Raw genomic sequence first — 19,322 nt, forward strand, 5'->3', positions numbered from 1 at the left:
CGCCACCGACGCTTTCCTCCCAGGCGTTTCCGGTGGTGCATGCCGGTCAATGTAGTTTTTTTCCCCCGGAGGACCAGCGGCTTGTTTGTGTATCCAGGGCGGACCCTCTGTGCGATCACAGCGGGGATCGTCTCGGTTTTTTCCGCGGTGTTATCGTCGCGAAAATGAAAACATGAAGAACCGAGGAGCGTGATCGGGTCGCAGCGCTGTTTCTCCTCCTGCTCCCCGGCGGCTTCCGGACGAGGTGAGGACGAGACCCGTTGTTGATTTGCGTTAGCATGCTAGCTGGGTTAGCTTCCACTGGGGTTAGCTAGTTTTTAAGACGCCTTTAGGTTTTATATATGGAGTTTGTTTCGATTCCCATTCACGAGAGTCGAATCAATGTTGAAACCATCGGTGACTGAGCGATTCAGCCTTTGTCATCGATTGGTTTAATCTGTATCATTGCTATTACTGATTAGTTAATGTAGTTTCCGTTGCTCAGATGACATTTACAAGCATTTCAACCTTATGTCAACATAACCTTTCATTTTATTATGGCTAAAACATTTTAGCTCCAGCATATTTAGTCGAGCTGTAGATTTAGGGCCAGTGTTGTTGAGGGTGGGGTGGGGTGGGGTGTGTGTGTGTGTGTGTGTGTGTGTGTGTGTGTGTGTGTGTGTGTGTGTGTGTGTGTGTGTGTGTGTGTGTGTGTGTGTGTGTGTGTGTGTGTGTGTGTGTGTGTGTATGTCTCCCTGTGATACCTGACACCCAGTAGGTGTGGCTTCAGAGGCCATATTTATATTGTGATCTTCCCCCTCACTCGTAGGGAGACTTGTTGTTGTGGGTCTTGTTTTAATTCACAACGCAATATACCTGAAACATGTGGTTTTCAAGGATGAGGGATCTTCACGCCATTGACGGCTTGCTCCTGAAGGAGCTGAAGTCCTGCTGTGCCAAGGAGTACAACTCTCTTCCCAGAGAGACTGGTCTGAAGCTGATGGAGTCGGCCTCCACTGAGGTAACCCACTGACACACTTTTACTCTTTTTTTTTTGCTGTCTGGGCAGGAATGTACATTTGTTTTAATACATATCCTATTTCCATTGATTCAATTCAATTTGTACAGTGCCAAATCATAATATGCATAAGCTCAAGACACTTTATATAAAAGATAAAAAAATATAGAGAAACCCAACAGGACCCACTTAACTGGAAGAAACCTCTAGAACCAAGTCTCGACCGGTGAGGGTGAGCTGAGAAAATGGGAAAAAGAGGAGCGATGGGTGGAAAAGAAGGGAGAGAAGAGGGGGAGAAAGACAGAGGCCAGGAACAGTTGTCTATCATCATGTTTCAGCTCCGATCGAGTTGTTATAATGTAAAACAATAAGAGTGATGAATATGGATGTGAAGATGTTATTAACGACAGCAGTAACAATTCTAATAGTAATAATAGTTGTACATTTAGTTTGCAATGCTTCATTTTCAGAAACCCAGTGGAGTGTCTGCTAAGTGCAGAGACACCCGAGTGGAGGAGCTGTGGGGTCTGACCAGTTTCTTCGGATACAGCACCCACACTTTTGTTCAAGCGGTGAATTTGCTTGACAGATTCCTCGCCATCATGAAGGTTGGTGTTTATCAAATATCAAATCTTTACAAGATAAATCTGTATATTGTGTTTTTTGTATCACGGTCCCATCACGAGTGTGACATACAACAGTCCCATTTGGCCTCATGACACACTGACTCACAACTATAGCTGTTGTGTTATTGTGACAGGTACAGCCCAAACACTTGCCCTGTATTGGAGTCTGCTGTCTGCACATGGCATCCAAAATGGTGGAGGAGGAGAGCAATGTCTCACCCACACACGAACTCATTCGCATCAGCCAAAGCAAGTTCACTGTGTCAGACCTCTGTCGTATGGAGAAGATCATTTCCGAGAAGCTCAGTGTGGAGCCCAACGCAGTGACAGCCTTAACCTTTCTACAGCTCTACTACTCGGCCTTCACGACCCCGTCTGCTGGAAGGTAAACATTCCTTTGTCTTTGCCCTACTTTTTGTGATGCACTGCTTCAACTTGCATGGAGTTGGTCAAATAGATTCTGCTCTATGAGGTTTGTACTGGTGGATCACATCAGGATTCCCTCTATATTTTAAGGGAGGAGATCCCAAGCATTGGGAGCCTGGAAGCCCAGCTAAAAGCCTGCTTATGCCAACTTGTTTTCTCTAAAGCAAAAGTAAGAATTGTTCCCGGGCGACAATTTCTCATCATAGCAGCATCCATGTTGAGCTGCAGGACTTCATAATCTGCTGTTTCTCCTCCTCCACAGCCATCAGTGCTGGCGCTGGCGCTCATTGCTCAGGAGTTTGAAGCCCTCCAGTCCACTGCCTTGTCAAAGATTGTCCAGCAATTCCAAAGACATCTAAAGGTATAAAAAGGGCAGAGCTCGCCTAAGGCTACACCCTCTGCTTATTTTTGAAGTACTACTTGTTCTTTACCTCATCAAAGGTTTGCATTTAGTGAAACATGTCACAGATAACGAAACACTGACCAACCTGTCGTTCAGAACTGTAAGATACGATCAAAGATGAAAACAGGTTTTATGCAAACAACCAAGGCCGTAAACATTTACTAACAGGATTTCTTGCATTCCTCAGCTTCACATTACATTTCATTTGGCTGACGCTTTTGTCCAAAGCGACCTACAATTAGTACACTCAACATTTATGAGGGGCCATTCAGGGGTTCAGTATCTTGCCAAAGACACTTCGGCATGCAGATGGGAGAGAGTGGGGTTTGAACTGGCAACCTTCTTGTTGGAGAGCCACCACTCTAACCACTAGGCTTTGACATTTGTGTCGAAATGTACAATTTGGAAAGACGATGTCACTGTCTGATCACGTGCACATTTTGGTCATGAATGAAAACAACACATTACTTGTTGATGACAGCATATTTCCCGGGACTATTTCTGTCTGCTGCCTCTCAGATGTTTCCTGTTTGCTTTTTTCACAGATTAGTGACAGCGAGCTGCTCCACTGGAAGGCACTTGTCGCCAAGTGCATGACCGAGTACCACTCGAGTGAATGTAACAAACCAGACAACAAGAAGCTGGTTTGGATTGTGTCCAGGAGAACCGCACAAAATCTTCAGTCCAATCACTTCAGTGTCCCTGGTCTGCCAACTATTCCTGAGGGCAGCTGGGATGAGAGTGAGAGGTGAACAACTGGCTCCTAATAACCGGCATAAAGAAAATTAAAGCTGCTTCTTATTTTCAACTGAGTCTAGCTGTTGCTGGTTAAAGGAAGCAAATATCACAAGCAGCAAATCGGATCAGTTGTAACCAATTAATGCAAATTCAGCAAATAATAGAAAGACCAGTGTGATGTTTTTTTTGTTTCTATGTTTGTGTTTAGAAAAAGAGATTGTTTGTGAGTGAAAGAAAACTTAACACAACTGTAGTACTGCTAGTAGACAGTGGTGGCTCTGCTCCAGAAAGATGCTCAGCTCATCATCCTAACAGTTTCAGAACCAGTGTTATAAACCAGAATTTATCAGGGTATTTATTTTGCTTTCAGTTCAGTATTATTTAAAATTGACCTCCTCTTCTCTCGCAGTGAGGACTCCTGTGAGGACATGAGCGGTGGAGAGGACACTCCATTCGGCTCGCCAGGAAGTGACGGCGAAGGAGCCTTCTTTCCCTCGTCCTTTCCCAAATGCAGAAAGTGACGAGTCCTCAATGTGCAATTGCGCCAAAAGTGTCAATCTCCTAAACAGTAGCTAATTAAAGGTGCTCACCATGGTCCAGAGCAAACCTGTGTATCACGTGTCATAATATATGTCAAACATGTGTGCCAGGTTTTGATTAAGTGCCTGTGTTGATTCAGTTTATCGTTGGTTTGTTTAATGCATAATGAAAACATATCCTAATAATGCAAAATTGGAAATGTGCAATATCTTGGCAGCTTGATGGCAAAACATCTTTTTCTAACACGATTTCATTTTGCTTGTGTCCGATTTGCTATGTGGAATCGACACATTCCAGGAAAAAAGAGTGAAGCACATGGAACAAGGTCATCACAGTTGAATACCAGCCAACACACTCACTCACCCACTATCTCTTTAAATCAGTTTTTTATACTCCATGCCATACATAAACTGTGGGGAAAGTACTCGGCAAATGTGTTTGTATTTACGCACATACACAATTTTAATGTGACATATATGACATTTCAGTGTTACAATATCAGACTGATTATGCATGGATACATTGATATAGGTGATTAAAAATGGATATTCATGTTTACCAAGATAAGCTTACTGTAAAAATGTTCCAAAAAAAATGTACATAACATGTTTTGTGAACACAGCTTAATGTGTGTTGTACTTGGATATAATGTGAAACTTGTTGGAAAGGTCAGAAAGAATCCATCCAAATAAAAATATCATTTCTTTTTATCTACTTTATTTTTTGTTTTCTTTGTTATCAATAGTTATTTTACATAACTAATTTTATTATTAGGGCCCAAGTGCCAAACGTTGGAGGCCCTATTGAGGCCCTATTGTATTTTGCAGGAAATTCAAAACCCTAAAAAGTATTTGAATTCTGGAGTAATTTGAAATGGGCGTGGCAAAATGGCTCAACAGCGCCATCTAGTGAAAGCCCCTCAGTTAGCTTTCACCGATCTTCAAAAAAATCAGGACACCTGTGTATCAGGACCAGACGCACAAAAAAAGCCAGGGCTGCATTGTGAAAAACACAACAGGAAGCCTGCCATTTTGGATTTAGTGGCCATTTTTGCCATTTTCCACATTATTACTTTGACGTATTTGTCTCAGGGCTTCATAAGATCAACTTCATATCTTATGAAGCCCTTCATGAATGTCATCTCAGCAAGATGGAGACATGAACTTCTTGAAATTGTGTGTATTTGTCACACTGTGTGAACGTGGCGTGGCCTCAAATTTTTGATAACACACCATCAAAACACGAGGTTTTGTTTCCGACATATACGGTCCAATCAAGTCCAAACTAGACAGTAAGTAAGACAAGAGTCCCGGCCTGATGACATCTACACAGAAATCATGACTTAAGATCACAGCACCCCCTGGTGGCAACAGGAAATGTCTTGTTTTTTCTTGAATGTCCTCATCCACTGACCTCAACCATGTCAAACTGTGTCAAAAGGGGGTCAAGACATTGATAATGTCTTGTAATCATATAGGCGTAAGGAATGAGCGTGGCAAAATGACTGATACACACATGTGTATCATGACTGGACAAAAGGTATAAGCACCCATTAAATGAACGTATCAGGATCTCAGCCATTTTGGATTTAGTGGCCATTTTGGCCATTTTACACGCTGTGTATTTAAACGAACTCCTGCTGATTTCGATGAGCTTTCATTAGATCAAGACCTCGAGACATTGATGATGAAGTCTTATGGAAACTATACGTTTTTGTCGAACCCCGTGTTGGCGATGTCACATGGTCTGACCGTGGCGCTGCATCAAATTTTGATGATTTGCCAAAAAATGTTGATTTATTATAAAACCTCTCTGTGCATTGTTCAATCAGCCTCAAACCTCTTTAACAGAATCACAATGTTGACCTTTTTGACATGCCTCTATTTATTTGATTTATTTTTCTATTACTGTTTGTAGATTTTAAAATATTTTTTACAGTGTGGTTTCAAATTTGTATTTTGTATTCACTTTGTATATTCTCCATGTATTTTCCTTTTTCTCCTCGGCTCATCAGTCATTAGTGAAATCAGTGTGTGTTTGTGCGTGTGCGTTTGCGCGTGTGTGTGTGTGTGTGTTTGAGTGTGTGAGTGTGAGTGATGTGGTGACACGCATGTCTGCTCCATCTCCTTGATTGCAGCGGCCGCCTGGAGGAGCGCAGCAGCGGCGGAGAGAGGCGCAGCAGCGGCAGCAGCACCATCAGTCTGGTGTCCGGGGGGCAGGCGGAGGAATGAGAGAGGACCGAGCATCGTCCCCGCCATGCAGCAGCAGCAGCAGCAGCAGCCGAAACAAGCATCAGAAACACACCCGCGCCAGCCGTCCATTTTTCACCGATTCTACGAGCCGATGAGCGCCAGTGGTGCGTCTGAATCTTGCGGGCGGGCAGCGGCAGCAGCAGCCCCGGCGGAGACAACCTAGGCCAACGCCTCGCTGCAGCTGCGTACAGGGAATGAAAACGCTCCCAAGATGGTCCGCATCGCCAAGGCCCTGGGGTTGGTTATCCTGTGCGTCGCCGTGCTCATCCTGTCCCTCATCAGCTACGTGTCCCTGAGGAAAGACAGCCTCTTCGCCTCCTCCAAGTACTACATGGGAGGCCCGCGGATTATGTTTCACGCAGGGTTCCGGTGAGTGGCGATCCGGTGTCAATGTAAACACACCGGGAGTTTGCGGGGCCTGGATCCGACGCACGAGCTTTTACGCGTCACTTTTACCTGGAATCTGGGCTGTTGTGCATCGGGGTTTGTGGAGCTCTGAGCTGAGGTGCTGCTGCTGGAGCCCTGGACTCACACTGCAGAATATATATATAAAGATACACCTCAATAAATTATGATTTGATGAGAATAACCTGTGGGGAGACATCACGAGATCTACACCACAGTATCTGAGCTGCAGCAGCATCACATCCAGTTTCTGGATCAACAGACTGTGGTGGAGAGTAACGGATTACTTTACTCACTAAGTAGATCTGAGGCACTATGCTGCTTACACCTTATCGGGAAATATTTAACCTTCTGGGGTACTACGTTTAAATTTACATTTATATTTAAATTTTAAATTAATATTCATAAATAATGATGCTGTGCTATGAATTAAATGTGTTGATTTACATAATTGTATTTGATATTAATTGATACTGATCATTTGTAGATTAAGACACATGTGATCAGCTTATAAACAGAAAATAATTAAGTATATTTATTTTCTGCAAATTAGTATAGAGTAAGCTGCCGTTGTATCGTTTGTACTTTAGTATATCCTTTACTTGTACTTTTACTTCAGTACAAAGTTACATGCATGACAGTTTACTTATATACAATTGTCTCAAACAAACTCACAGGTTTATAGTTCATTACAGTTTATATAGTAATTAAACTGAGCTCCACCTTTGCCTGCTGCAACATTAAAGTGATGAGCACACAAACGCATCAATAATTATAAAACAGTTGTATTTTGAAACGGGTCATTCTGCATAGTAAATATGTACTTTTACTACATTTAGTATATTATAATGATCGGATAAATGCTTAACCTTTACTTCAGACTATGGTATTCACCGAACAGTTCTTCTTTCATCACTGAACAAACTAAAGAACACAACTCAGGCTAATTGCATTTTGATGCCACCACTACAATTGTGCAAAACATCAGTTGTTCCTCCACCACTGTGAGATTTTTGAATTCGATGCAGTCACTAAATTTTCATTTACATACTTAGAGAGTGGGTTATAAAAAGTTGTGTAGGGTTTATGATTTGTGGCCCAGTCTTTCCTTAATCTATCGGATTTGCTACAATAAATGTTAATGATGTGTGTTTTTAAATTTGTCACGTAAACATGACATTGTTGTTTTCAGGTCACAGTTCGCCTTGAATTTCCTGGACCCGTCCTTCATCCCATTAACCAGTGCACTAAACGAAGAGCTGCAAGGGAAATCTTCCAAGTGGAAGTTCAACAAGACGGCTTTTTCTCATCTGAGGCAAGAGATTTTCATTTTTTTTGTACTATTTGTTCTCTGTTTTTTGGGTTTCATCTGTCGAAACTTGATAAACAGTAGCACTGTTTTAAAACGCCACCAAATCGCCACACTAGTGAAACTATGAAGACAGATAAGACATTTTAATAAATAATGTATCAGTGTACAGTCATCAAACATTAATAGATTTTGCAGCTTGTTCATTAAAACAAAGGAGAAAGCACACGACTAGAGCCTGGACATCAAATCAAATCAAAGCATAATTCATTGTCCCATAGGGAACAGTACATCGTGTAATAAACAACTATATACAGTACACAAGGATAGATCATAGAAACAAAATCACACAAAATTACAAGCTGCAGCAGCACTAAGCCTGGGTCGCAAGTATTCAACAACAAATATTGCATTATAGATTAATCTACTTGTTATTTGATAAATCAATAAAAAATCCTTCTGATTTGTCAAATACAAAATGTTAGTTTTTAAAAGATCCCAAGATGACATCTTCAAATTCCTATGCTCTTTTGCAAATAAGCAAATCAATCCCACACCCAAAAATTACATTAGGCATTTTTGCTTAAAATTGGATTTAATTGACCAATTAATAATCAAAATAGTAGCAAATTTTCTGCAAATCATTCGAAAAAATTGATAATTATTTACAATTTAACAATTGAAAACTAGATTGTTCGTGTAGATTGTCGCTTGTTTAGATTTTCACTAATGTTCAGGAATAAGACATATAACAGGCCCACAATATAAAGCTGTGTCTCTTTACTTCTAGAGTGTTTTTCTCTTTTTCAGGAAAGATATCTTCAGCTACATCGACATTGCCAACAACTTCTCCCTCACGAAGAACAGCGTGCGGGTCGGACAGCTGATGCACTTTGACTACTCCAGCCATAAGTACGTCTTCTCCATCAGCAACAACTTCAAATCCCTGCTCCCAGACGCCTCCCCCGTCCTCAACAAGCACTACAGTGTGTGCGCGGTGGTGGGGAACAGCGGCATCCTGACGGGCAGCCACTGCGGCCCGGAAATCGACCAGGCCGACTTTGTCTTCCGCTGCAACTTCGCCCCCACGGAGGTCTACTCCAAGGACGTGGGCAGGAAGACCAACCTGACCACCTTCAACCCCAGCATCCTGGAGAGGTACTACAACAACCTGCTGACCATCCAGGACAGGAATAACTTCTTCCTCAACCTGAAGAAGCTAGAGAGCGCCATCCTGTGGATCCCGGCCTTCTTCCTCCATACCTCAGCCACAGTGACCAGGACCCTGGTGGACTTCTTTGTGGAGCACAAGGGTCAACTGAAGGTCAAACTGGCCTGGCCTGGAAACATCATGCACGATGTCAACAAGTAAGAGCTTTGATCCGATCGACCATTTGTGCACAGGGTTAGATGTGGCATAAGAATCTAAAGGGAAAGTATTTTCAAGGCTGATGTCACAGTATCATTCGTTTACATACAGCAAAGAAAAAACATTTACAGGCTAGTACTTTAAGTTCATTATATCACATTTAGCTAATATTATGACAACAACAATGGAAATTCTGTAAAACAGTAAAGTTTTGAGCCAGAAAAGAAGCTAAAGAAGAAGCTGAAAGATGTTTGTTGCAGAGTTGGGTGATAATTAACATTTGGTTTATTGCTACAAATGACCAGTTTCAGGTACACAAGGTCATTTCAGTTATTTTATTATATTGAGTTAGAAGTTTTTGTTTACAGTTATGTTCTTAATGTTTGAGGATCTCAAAGCATCATTTTCTATTTAATAAATTAACTAAGTGGGTTTCACAAACCTGAATATTTTGAACAGAGTTAAGGTTGTTAGTAGGATATGAAACCAGCTCTCTCAACGATAAGGGAATTTAACTGAGAATCAGTCGCGTTATTAAATTCCCTAAGCTTCTGTTACATTTGCTTCATGGTGAGCTTTTTTTAAAAGGTGATGAATTTACGAGGATAATCTGCACTTTGTAAAAGTGTCAGAATGTAATGTGTTCTTGTGACCAACTAACCTGTCTGTTCCTTCACAGATACTGGAAGACTAAAAACCTCTCTCCCAAGCGTCTCAGCACCGGAATCCTCATGTACACGCTGGCTTACGCCATGTGCGACGAGATCCACCTCTACGGCTTCTGGCCCTTCGGCTGGGACCCCAACACGGGCAATGATCTGCCTTACCACTACTACGACAAGAAAGGGACCAAATTCACCACCAAGTGGCAGGAGACCCACCAGCTGCCCAGCGAGTTCAAGCTGCTCTACCAGCTTCACAGGGAAGGTGTGACCAAACTCAGCCTGACACACTGCGCAGCGTAGACCTGGGGTTGGATGTTCTCCGGGTCGACTCCAGAGGCCGTGAGCCAGATACTCCAGTTCAGTTCACACTTCTGTTGTGTCCCCACAGTGCATGATCAGTGTTGACGTCATTTATGAGAATCCTACAAACACACATCACGTTGTAGCTTCACATGACGATGTCAGACTCACTCCGGATGTAGATCCCACATCTCATTCAGGATATGGTTGTGTTCGGTACAGTTAGGATTTGTTTTTTTACGCTGCTCACTTGCCTTCATTACTCTCCTCTGCATGTCTGCTGGCTGTGGCTTAACGGCTCCAACAGAGCAGATGTCTGTTTTTGACTGGAGTCTGCAGGGGATTTAGCTGTAGAGTCGGAAGAAGTAGTCAAACCATCCAGTTGTGTTTAATTCAGTATTGACTGATTAATCGCCTATTACAACAGTTCTGAAAATCAATACACTGAAATCACTGCCTAATCTCAGGGAAGGAGTTAGATCAGTGTTTTTTTGTAATCGGATACAACGCCTCAGAGAGGTGCCGTCCCTTTTCCCTATGAGGTGTGAAGATTTGTTTACAAGACTACGCACACACACGCACACATGCAGATACACACACACACACACACACACACATACGTGTGTGCTTTATTCTCTGCAGAAAGTTTGACCGTCCAAATCAATTTTTGGAATAATAATCAACATTCCAACAAAAAGCCATAAATTCATAGACAGAAAGTATGTTGTCAACACAATACGGAATTAAAGAAAGTGGTATCAACCTACATTAGGTTCTGAGAACAAAGATTTTAAGAGATGACATATTTGTCCTAACAGCTGAATAGCCACGCTAGCGTTTACATTAACTTAACACGAGTTAGATTTTTAGAACAAATCAATAACTGGCAACTTGTGAAAAACCTAAATTGTCATCTTACAACACTCGCTGCTCTGAAAGTATTTCCAGACACTGTGGCACAGTAAAAAAAAAAAAAATTATAATATTTTTTCCAGTTTCCAAAGTTGCTACTCTTATTTTCTGCCTTAATACTATACTAAGTTTGACAATTTATAAAAATTATAATAAAAAAACTATCAATAATGTTGAATGCACTATTCACAGCAGTAATTAAGTTGCATTCAAAGTTTGAACAGTATCTATTATTCAAAGGTTTAGTGTTTGTGATGTTACGGCAAAACATGAAAGCTACAAACTGGGGCTGAGCTTTTTCTGGCGAATTTTAAATTTGCTCCTAAGTTTTTGTGTCAAATCTTTACTAAACTCTAACGCACTTCTAACGACTTTCAAACTAATTCAGGTTGTGACTTCGTGGTGTCGACAAAACTTCAGGGAGTCGCTGATTCTCTCCAACAAATCAACACAATCCTAATTCCACTAACTGTCGCTTTTGAACACGTTTTAGTTTTTTTGTATAGATGAAATAAACAAGATTTAAAATGTTAGCCAGCTTTAGCGCTGCTGATCTTGTGACCTTTGGTCTCCGGGCTTCACACTGAATGTACAGACATGATTATCTCAAATGACTCTCGCAAGAAGAAGTGTTTTTCCCTTTAAAACCCGACATCTTCGCTAGTAAGGATTTCAATAATGTAAGGATAATGCAATGTAAGCAATATAACCTCCAAATGCAAACAACTGTCTTTGTAAAAGTAGTTTGTTCCTATTATATATGCATACATGGAGACGTCTGCATGTTCTGTAGCATTCATGCACATTAGTGGTAAATCTAATTATGTTAACCTGACTGCTTTAGCTATTTAGTGTAACCCGTACGCACATAAAATTCCGTAATTTGAACTAATTGCCGAATTTCTTTGTGAAACACAATTCAAATGTTTAAGTTAAATAGTTTGATGAGCCACATTTTCTCGGGCCATCATCTCATCATGCTTAACAGGTTTTATGCTAGTTGCTCGTTCCGTGATCTAAGCAGCCTGGCTGTTAAGTGGGTGTTCCTAATACTTAACAGATATTCTGTGTTGTGAAACACGTTTTAATTTCTCAGTGGGTAAATCTCCACTCAATAAATTCAAGTAACTTTCCAAGGAAACAAGTTCAATTTGGCAGTTTATCCCCAAAAATGAGGCAACAATGTGAGGTTTGAGGGGAAGGCGCCTATAACACAAGCATCTTGTGACCTGGGACCCTGCGCTAGCGTGGCTGAAACACCATTAACATTTTGGACAAAGTTTAATCATATACTAACTTTTCCTGAGGTTTACCACTCTTTCAATAATACTCGATTTAATATTGAGCTTTTTTTGTCTGGGGAAAGCTGTCAACTCATCATATAACCACATAGATCCCAATATAAAAGGATCGAAATGCTGCATCTTTTAAAAAAAACAAATAAAAAAAAGCATGATCCATTTAATCGACATTGCATGCGAGGCACTAACGAATCTTTTAGGCTAGTTTTATAAAACCTTTTCGAGGCTTGTTTTGAGGGCAAGTTTGAGTTCTTTGCAATTGTTTGTATTCCTGATGGTGTATTCAAACATCACCAGTGTCTTTGTATGACAGACATTTTGAAAGCCAAAAAAAAAGAAACCTACTGCTCTATTCCACATGGGACCAAAACCTCTACAGATCGACTTAAAAAATTAACAGTTTTATTTTTTATAAGTGTAGATAATCTAGGGTCTTGTTAAAAAAAGGCTCCACCCCATCCCACCAGACTGAGGCAGACTGGTGTCGGTGGGGTTGAGGAGGAGTGGGGCCCGAGCGGTGAAAGCTGGCCCACATGACCGTCTCATGGCTCTGCAGCATTGTGCTTGATCCTCGTCGCAAAATTCAGGCTTAGGGTTTAACACACAGAGCGATGCAGTCATCGACACTTTGGAAGATGAAGTGTGCGCTTCTGTGCTCGCTCAGATTTGGCGTGGCGAGCGTTTAAACTCCTGTGTGTCATCTCTGAATCACAGTGCAGTCGCCACAACCGCCACCAACACACCCAAGGTACCAATAGGTGCATTTAGACCATTTAATTGATGTCATAGTTTCAAATTAATTTTGTCCCCCTCATTAGGAATGTTATATATATATATTCACACCAAAGACCATGTGTTTAGACAACTCACACCGAGTATTGTAGTAGAATAAATTGATTGTTTAGTTTTTCAAAGTATTGAATTTCTGCTTTTTGTGGCACGAAAAAAATTATTTGAACCTTTTTTCTTCTGTTTCAGCCAAAGTAACGTATAGTGGAATTTATATGTGACTCCATGAATGTTCTCTTGTAGCTTGACTCGTTTTCCACTGCCGCTGACGTGAATGCTGGAAAGTTTCTCTTAAATTTTAAAGAATGTGTGTCAAGAGATGGGGATTGTAATTCCAGTCGGAGAAATAAAAGCATATCTTTCTGTGCGTTACTTTTAAAAATGAGCAGATAGTGACAGACATAATCTTAACATAAACTGTCTTTATTCCAAATGCAGCACTATACAGGACTCCAACAACAACCCTTTAACATTATTGTAGTTGTGTTCAATCTGCATGGCGACTTTCTTCCATAAAGCATAAAAAAGCTTGGCTGCTTATGTACATGTTGTGTCAAAGTCATAACTCGTGTAAGGGACTGTGCTATGTTGGTCGTTCATATATGAAATGTAAACATGTCTTCAATGTTTTTTCGATTATACTCCATGGTAAATATACATCATGTGCCTGCATTACTCCTCTCATCAACGCCTCAATGTGTCAAATAAAAACTGTATTTTTCTCTGATACGACTCATGTGAAGATGATTTTGATTTTCTTGCGGAATCACAATCACCGGGTGTTTTTAAACAGGGTTCATAAAGTTGAATCATAGTCTGTTCAATACTTTTTAAATATGATACAGTCCACTTTAATACATGTAGACCCAGTGGGGATATATAAATTATATTTCTTTACATCCCAGCAGAATATAACAATAAATACAATGATATTCTCACTTTACTTAATGAGACCTGGATGAATTAAACAATTACAAATGATTACAATTTATTCTGGTTAATTGAAGTTTTATAGTGAATGTTAATGCCAGGCAATTGAAAATATTAAATACCTTTTTCGATCAAATCTTACAACATCAATTTTTCAAGTGGAAAGTGGAATTGAAAGTGTAATGAATTGCTTCTTAAGGCCTGATGATACCCTGGTTAAAACATCCCATCATAAGCAGTACTCGTCCCCTCCTTCCTCAGCCTCACTTAACACTGCACAGGCTGCAAAAAGATGATATTACAGGGAGGATTTACACCGTCCGATATTTTTCATAGTATGACTCATAAGCTGATCTTCTGTCTTACCAAAGTAGGCACCTTAGTGAAGCCCCATAAACCAGCAGCCTCTCAAACTACAGTGTCACTCGGAGCAGACGTGAAAACAGTGACTGCCGGTGTTTGAGATCAACAAGCACACGTCCTCCTGACACGAGCCCCCTGCACACCGTGGCTGAGGGCGGGGCCGCCGTTGGGTTGAGAGCTGGGGCCCATGTACGTGCTCTGCTCCATCCTCTTCATCACCAGGCCCAGCAGGGTGGTCACCGCCTGGTCCACGTCAGCACCCGTCACTGCACTCGTCTCAAAGTAGGGGATGCTGAGGGACACGGAGCAAGAGAGGAGTCGTTTAGGGAGTGGTGCAGGAAGCTTAAGGGGCTATTACCAGACGCCATTAAGGCCAGCACTGACAATGTTATAGTTAGGATCATATACAACTAATATCTTTACATGTTCCAGAGGGTCTGATACTGATGAAGCCAAAACCACAAAGTTATGTCATAAATATTCTGATTTGTATTAATCTCCTCTAACGCTCCTTTGAGATTACTGAAGATTAATAGCAGCACATCATTTCCCTGGGTTTGTCAAGACTGTATGTTGATCTCACTACATTTGATTCAGAAAAAAACTCAACAGCACCATCCTGTGGTGAACTGGAGATTGAAGTAAAGTAGGACACTAGCAAACCCATTTTTCATGGTTTGTGCAAAGTTCAAGAAATTACTAAGACTTTTATGACAAAAAAAAGGCTGGCAGTTTAGGCCTTGAATATTCTGTGAGCTTGTTAAAGTGGCCATATTTTCATGATTCGAATTTTGGAGTTTACTAGAATAGCAGTTCAGTCAGGTTTATAACATAACTTATAAATATAACTATTTTAAGTCTTGCCTCTGTGAAATAAGTGTGTGTGTAAATCAGGTGTCTGTGGCTCAGATGAGGAGTGAATGAGTGAAGCCTCACCCGTATCTGTCGGCCAGCTCTCTGGCCTGTCTGGAATGAACATCCCGTAAATCAAGCTGGTCGGCCTTGGTGCCCACCAGCACGATGTCTGGACTGTCACAGTACGCGTTGGCCTGTAGCTGACCTGCTCCAACGCAGAGAAGTCATTTAGAGTCATCTATTGCCAATAACAATCTGGCAATAGGAGTAAACTCAAGTCTCAAGTTCAGAAGAGTCAACATTTTAACACTGGAAACAGGCGACTTAGCATCTGGATCAGAGCGGCAACAGGAGAGGAGACATTGATGGAAAGGAAGTATTGATCTGGAGCGGAGGAAGCTGCTGAGATGACACATACTCATCCAGTTCCTGACGTTGAGGAAACTTTGCTGATCGGTCAAGTCAAACATCAGCAGGAAGCCCATGGCGTCTCGGAAGAAAGCTGTTGTGAGGCTGCGGAATCTGAAAATATAATATCAGCATTATATTTTGTAAAATACTAAATTACTAATGGAAAGAAATTAAATACTTTAAAAATACTTTAGGTACTTCGGAAATGTTGTGCTTTTAACTGCCATTTCCCATAAAAGAAGAACCAATACCAAGATGTTCCTCTACATCACATGTTTTGTTGCTGGTTGGTCTGTTCTGTAACCCAGGGGTCTTCAATGTTTTTGAACTCCAAACTGGTGGAGAAATGGAGCAGAAACCCCCTACTATATATATTGTATAAAATTGGGTTTTATTATAAACTGGGCCTATTGCCATATATAAACATGGATACCCCGTTATTGTGCATTCAAGTTATTAAAATATTACACAGGTTCATATATTCATGTTTTAATTTAAACATGTGCAAGGTACAGGGTGGCCATGCCACTGCCATTTATAAACATACATCATGCATACAACACTGAGCTATTAAAGTAATTCACAGATTCATGTTTTTAATTTAAACTATTTATGTAGAAGAGACAGTGGATCCTCAAACCACCTGTGGATGCCAGACATACTCCCACATTAGTGAGATGTCGGACCCTGATGGGTAGCACACAACTTATCTAACCTTGAACGGATGGAGGTTGTTAAGAGGGTCATATCAGCCTCACAATAGTCGATGCAAGTTAATGTGTATTTAAACACATTTAAATTTGTGGAAACAAACTGGTAAGAAAATATATCAAAAATTATAAAAAAAATAATAAAAAATTGTCCAATCAAACAAACATTTTGCGACCCCCCTGCAGTACATCCGCGGAGCCCCCTAGGGGGTCGCGGACCCCCTGTTGAAGACCTCTGCTGTAACAGTTCTTTCCCCGGGTAGGGATTCGAACAGGCTACAGCCCATTATGCTAATTCAATTAGGCTATGCAGCAACTTTACCACTAGAGGTCACCAGAGGACATGTTCAACTCCTCCATGAAGAGTTTCAATCAACATGTTTATCATGTCAAATTGAACTAGAACATATAATGAAAGGTACCTTTCTTGTCCTGCTGTGTCCCAGAGCTGAAGGTGGACTTTGAAGTTCTTCTCAGTCGTCCCATCAGCACCCGTCCCTGTGTATATCTGAACAAAACCACAAAAGACATGATTCCAAAAGCTCTGATAACATTTTTAAAGCACTGGTGATGCAACCTTGAAGAGCTTGGTCGGATCACATCAGGCAACACTCACCACTCTCTTTTCCTTGAAGTCGATGCCCACCGTGGTTGTGAACTTGCGGTTGAACTTGTCGTCGGTGTACCGGTAGAGGAAGGTGGTCTTCCCCACCCCGGAGTCGCCGAGCGCCAGCAGCTTGATCAGATAGTCGTAGTCCCAGTCAGCCATCGTGCAGATGAGTGCTCAACCTGCCACAGAATTCAACTCTCAGTACAAAAGGTTGCAAACTGAGAACTTTCACGTTTGTTAGGCTTTATAGGCTTTTAGGCAGGGCCTGATTTACCTCAGAGGGGGTTCCAGGGCAAACATTTGCTGTTGGGCCCCTATAATGACCACCCACTGTACATGACCCTGTAATTATTCCCTCACGCACCAAGAATATAACAAATACTTTGGAGCAGAAAATATCAAGTGATTAATCAATTCATCAAGTGAAATAAATTGGCAACTACTTTGATATCTAATTATGATAATTAAGATGCCAAAAAAAACACTTGAACATGCTCCTCAAGAGTGCATCTTTGCTAGTTTCTATGAAAGTATATGTTTGATTTTGCACTATTAGTGAAACAAAAACTAAAATCTGGATGTTTTTACTTTTGCTTTGGGGAACAATGTGGTTATAAATAGCCTAAACTAATTTTAGAAAATAACGTATATAATATGGTGCTTACAATAGACCATGTATCAGAAACTCACTATTTCAGTGTAATTGTAATGATTTTGAAAGTTGCAACTAAATCCTGACATTCCTCCAAGCAAGTAGACTTCAGAGTGATTTTGTTTGAAACAGGAAACAAATAGTGGATTCAACTTTTATAAAACTTTACAGTAACTTGAAAAGAGAGTTTTAGGGTTAGCTAAATAACAAGAAATTTCTATTAATATTATATTTTCTAAACAATAAAATATAATCTGAAACAGATAAGGGTCTTTTGACTAGATTCAGTCGCTCTACAAGACGAGGGCCATAAGATAGAGGACTCTGTTTATATTCTACTTAGTGGTGCTGATTTCAACAGGCCCGGATCTACACTGCTCAGATTGGAAGGGGGGCAATTAGAAATGTGGGTCATTCATTTTAAATGAGTTCAAAAAAACTAGTTAATAAGCCTGGTTTGCTTTAGTAAATAAACAAACTGTGAACACATGGAGACTTTAGCTTGGTCGTCCATTGAGTGGTGTTTTGTTTTTTTGGCAGCACCTGAAGGCGGCACTGAAAACTAGTCTTATATTGACCAATTGGGTGGGCAGATTTAAACATAATTGCCCTCAATTAAATAATGCAGAATAAAATATAATCCTGGGGTTTTCTGAGGTCAGTGTGAGTTAAGGACTGTTGGCACTTGCCCCATCAGTAATCCAGCCTTGCTTGTTGGGCGAGTTAACTAGAAAAGAAAAGGTAATTCTTTTCACCTAAGCTTCAGTTTTTCCGTCTGGGGGGGCAGGAGCATCTCACAACGTCACAACTCCCCGCTCATTAGGCACTGATCACAGAGGGAGCAGCACATGACTGGAGCTGGTTTCCACATGAGCAGTCAAGTGCCTCTCCAGCTTTGCTCTGACTAGGCTGAGCAAAAAAACACACCAATAAAACCCTGTTTGGCAGACAGACCTCCTTTTATTGACTTTTAGTGCCACTGGCAGACAGCTCACCACTGTACGGACACCAGTCAGGCCTCTGCAATGCTTCGGTTACACTTAGTAAACCAATAAAAGAAGCATGGAAATCAGATTGGTTCTGTCCGGGATGGTTCAGAGCTCTCATGTCACCAACAGTCCTGAATTGTACAATTTGAAATATATATAAAAAATCCTACTTGCTGGCATAGTGTTGGGGTATATGAGAACATTCAGGACATTTTCTCAGTCCCTCATCCGCGACAGGATGATGGGACACCAGAGTGAGGAGGTTTCTGAGCAGTCAACGCTCTGACCTACGATCAGTGAGCATTCACCTGACAAAACACATCTCCACCAGGAACACTGGCAAAAACACACCACACTCCAAACACAACAGCTCCCTTTTGCAAAGCATGACGGTGTAACACAAAGCAAAGAAGGTTCCTCACCAGTTTATCTGCAGCCAATGTCCATTCAGTTTACACAACTCGTCCTGATTATTCCAAAGAATCTCTATCATGATGCGACGGCACATAGTAGATCCTGGAACTTCCTCCTTTCTTACATGTGATCCTTGGGAGGGGTCTGAGGGCAGCAGGACCCAAACAGGGGGGGGTGCTCACAGACCTTGTGTTTTCTGGTATTTTTCATGAGGTCAAAAAAAAAGGCTCTTTGAATGAAGTGTGCTTCTGTGGATTCCGCTGGAAACTGGCCAACTAAGACTTAGGTCCTACTTCTTGAAGCTCAGTGAAGTAATCCTTATTCTCTAGACAGTGTAAAAACCGTAGAAAAACAAA

The 19,322-nt window shown here is 41.1% G+C and overlaps 3 protein-coding genes across 3 annotated transcripts; 2 read left to right on the forward strand and 1 right to left on the reverse strand.

Moving 5' to 3' along the window:
- The first annotated feature begins 10 nt into the window (after nt 1-10).
- LOC133939226 (cyclin-G2-like) lies at nt 11-4,440 on the forward strand. Its single transcript, XM_062381548.1, has 8 exons — nt 11-244; nt 877-1,000; nt 1,468-1,605; nt 1,758-2,008; nt 2,140-2,218; nt 2,312-2,410; nt 2,998-3,200; nt 3,600-4,440. The coding sequence occupies exons 2-8, from the start codon at nt 878-880 to the stop codon at nt 3,709-3,711; spliced, it is 1,005 nt and encodes a 334-aa protein (XP_062237532.1). The 5' UTR covers nt 11-244; nt 877; the 3' UTR covers nt 3,712-4,440.
- Nucleotides 4,441-5,835: 1,395 nt separating this feature from the next.
- LOC133950852 (sia-alpha-2,3-Gal-beta-1,4-GlcNAc-R:alpha 2,8-sialyltransferase-like) lies at nt 5,836-13,759 on the forward strand. The gene is made up of 4 exons (XM_062384999.1): nt 5,836-6,351; nt 7,580-7,702; nt 8,507-9,064; nt 9,745-13,759. The coding sequence occupies exons 1-4, from the start codon at nt 6,194-6,196 to the stop codon at nt 10,028-10,030; spliced, it is 1,125 nt and encodes a 374-aa protein (XP_062240983.1). The 5' UTR covers nt 5,836-6,193; the 3' UTR covers nt 10,031-13,759.
- LOC133950851 (ras-related protein Rab-27B-like) lies at nt 13,736-17,073 on the reverse strand. Its single transcript, XM_062384998.1, has 5 exons — nt 16,918-17,073; nt 16,724-16,809; nt 15,599-15,702; nt 15,262-15,385; nt 13,736-14,617 (listed from the first exon to the last, which is right to left on the reverse strand). Exons 1-5 carry the CDS (start codon nt 17,068-17,070, stop codon nt 14,428-14,430), a joined length of 657 nt encoding a protein of 218 aa, XP_062240982.1. The 5' UTR covers nt 17,071-17,073; the 3' UTR covers nt 13,736-14,427.
- Nucleotides 17,074-19,322: the final 2,249 nt, after the last annotated feature.

Source organism: Platichthys flesus, chromosome 3 (assembly GCF_949316205.1).
Source record: "Platichthys flesus chromosome 3, fPlaFle2.1, whole genome shotgun sequence".
Lineage (NCBI taxonomy): Eukaryota > Metazoa > Chordata > Actinopteri > Pleuronectiformes > Pleuronectidae > Platichthys > Platichthys flesus.

Excerpts from the sequence above, each read along its gene's own strand:
- LOC133939226 (XM_062381548.1), top strand. The coding sequence starts at position 878 with ATGAGGGATCTTCACGCCATTGACGGCTTGCTCCTGAAGGAGCTGAAG. Across the intron at positions 2,009-2,139 it reads ACGACCCCGTCTGCTGGAAG|GGAGGAGATCCCAAGCATTG; the intron begins GTAAACATTCCT and ends CTATATTTTAAG. Across the intron at positions 3,201-3,599 it reads AGCTGGGATGAGAGTGAGAG|TGAGGACTCCTGTGAGGACA; the intron begins GTGAACAACTGG and ends CTTCTCTCGCAG.
- LOC133950852 (XM_062384999.1), top strand. The coding sequence starts at position 6,194 with ATGGTCCGCATCGCCAAGGCCCTGGGGTTGGTTATCCTGTGCGTCGCC. Across the intron at positions 7,703-8,506 it reads ACGGCTTTTTCTCATCTGAG|GAAAGATATCTTCAGCTACA; the intron begins GCAAGAGATTTT and ends TCTCTTTTTCAG. Across the intron at positions 9,065-9,744 it reads ATCATGCACGATGTCAACAA|ATACTGGAAGACTAAAAACC; the intron begins GTAAGAGCTTTG and ends GTTCCTTCACAG.
- LOC133950851 (XM_062384998.1), bottom strand. The coding sequence starts at position 17,070 with ATGGCTGACTGGGACTACGACTATCTGATCAAGCTGCTGGCGCTCGGC. Across the intron at positions 16,810-16,917 it reads ACTTCAAGGAAAAGAGAGTG|ATATACACAGGGACGGGTGC; the intron begins GTGAGTGTTGCC and ends GGTTTTGTTCAG. Across the intron at positions 15,703-16,723 it reads GACACAGCAGGACAAGAAAG|ATTCCGCAGCCTCACAACAG; the intron begins GTACCTTTCATT and ends TTATATTTTCAG.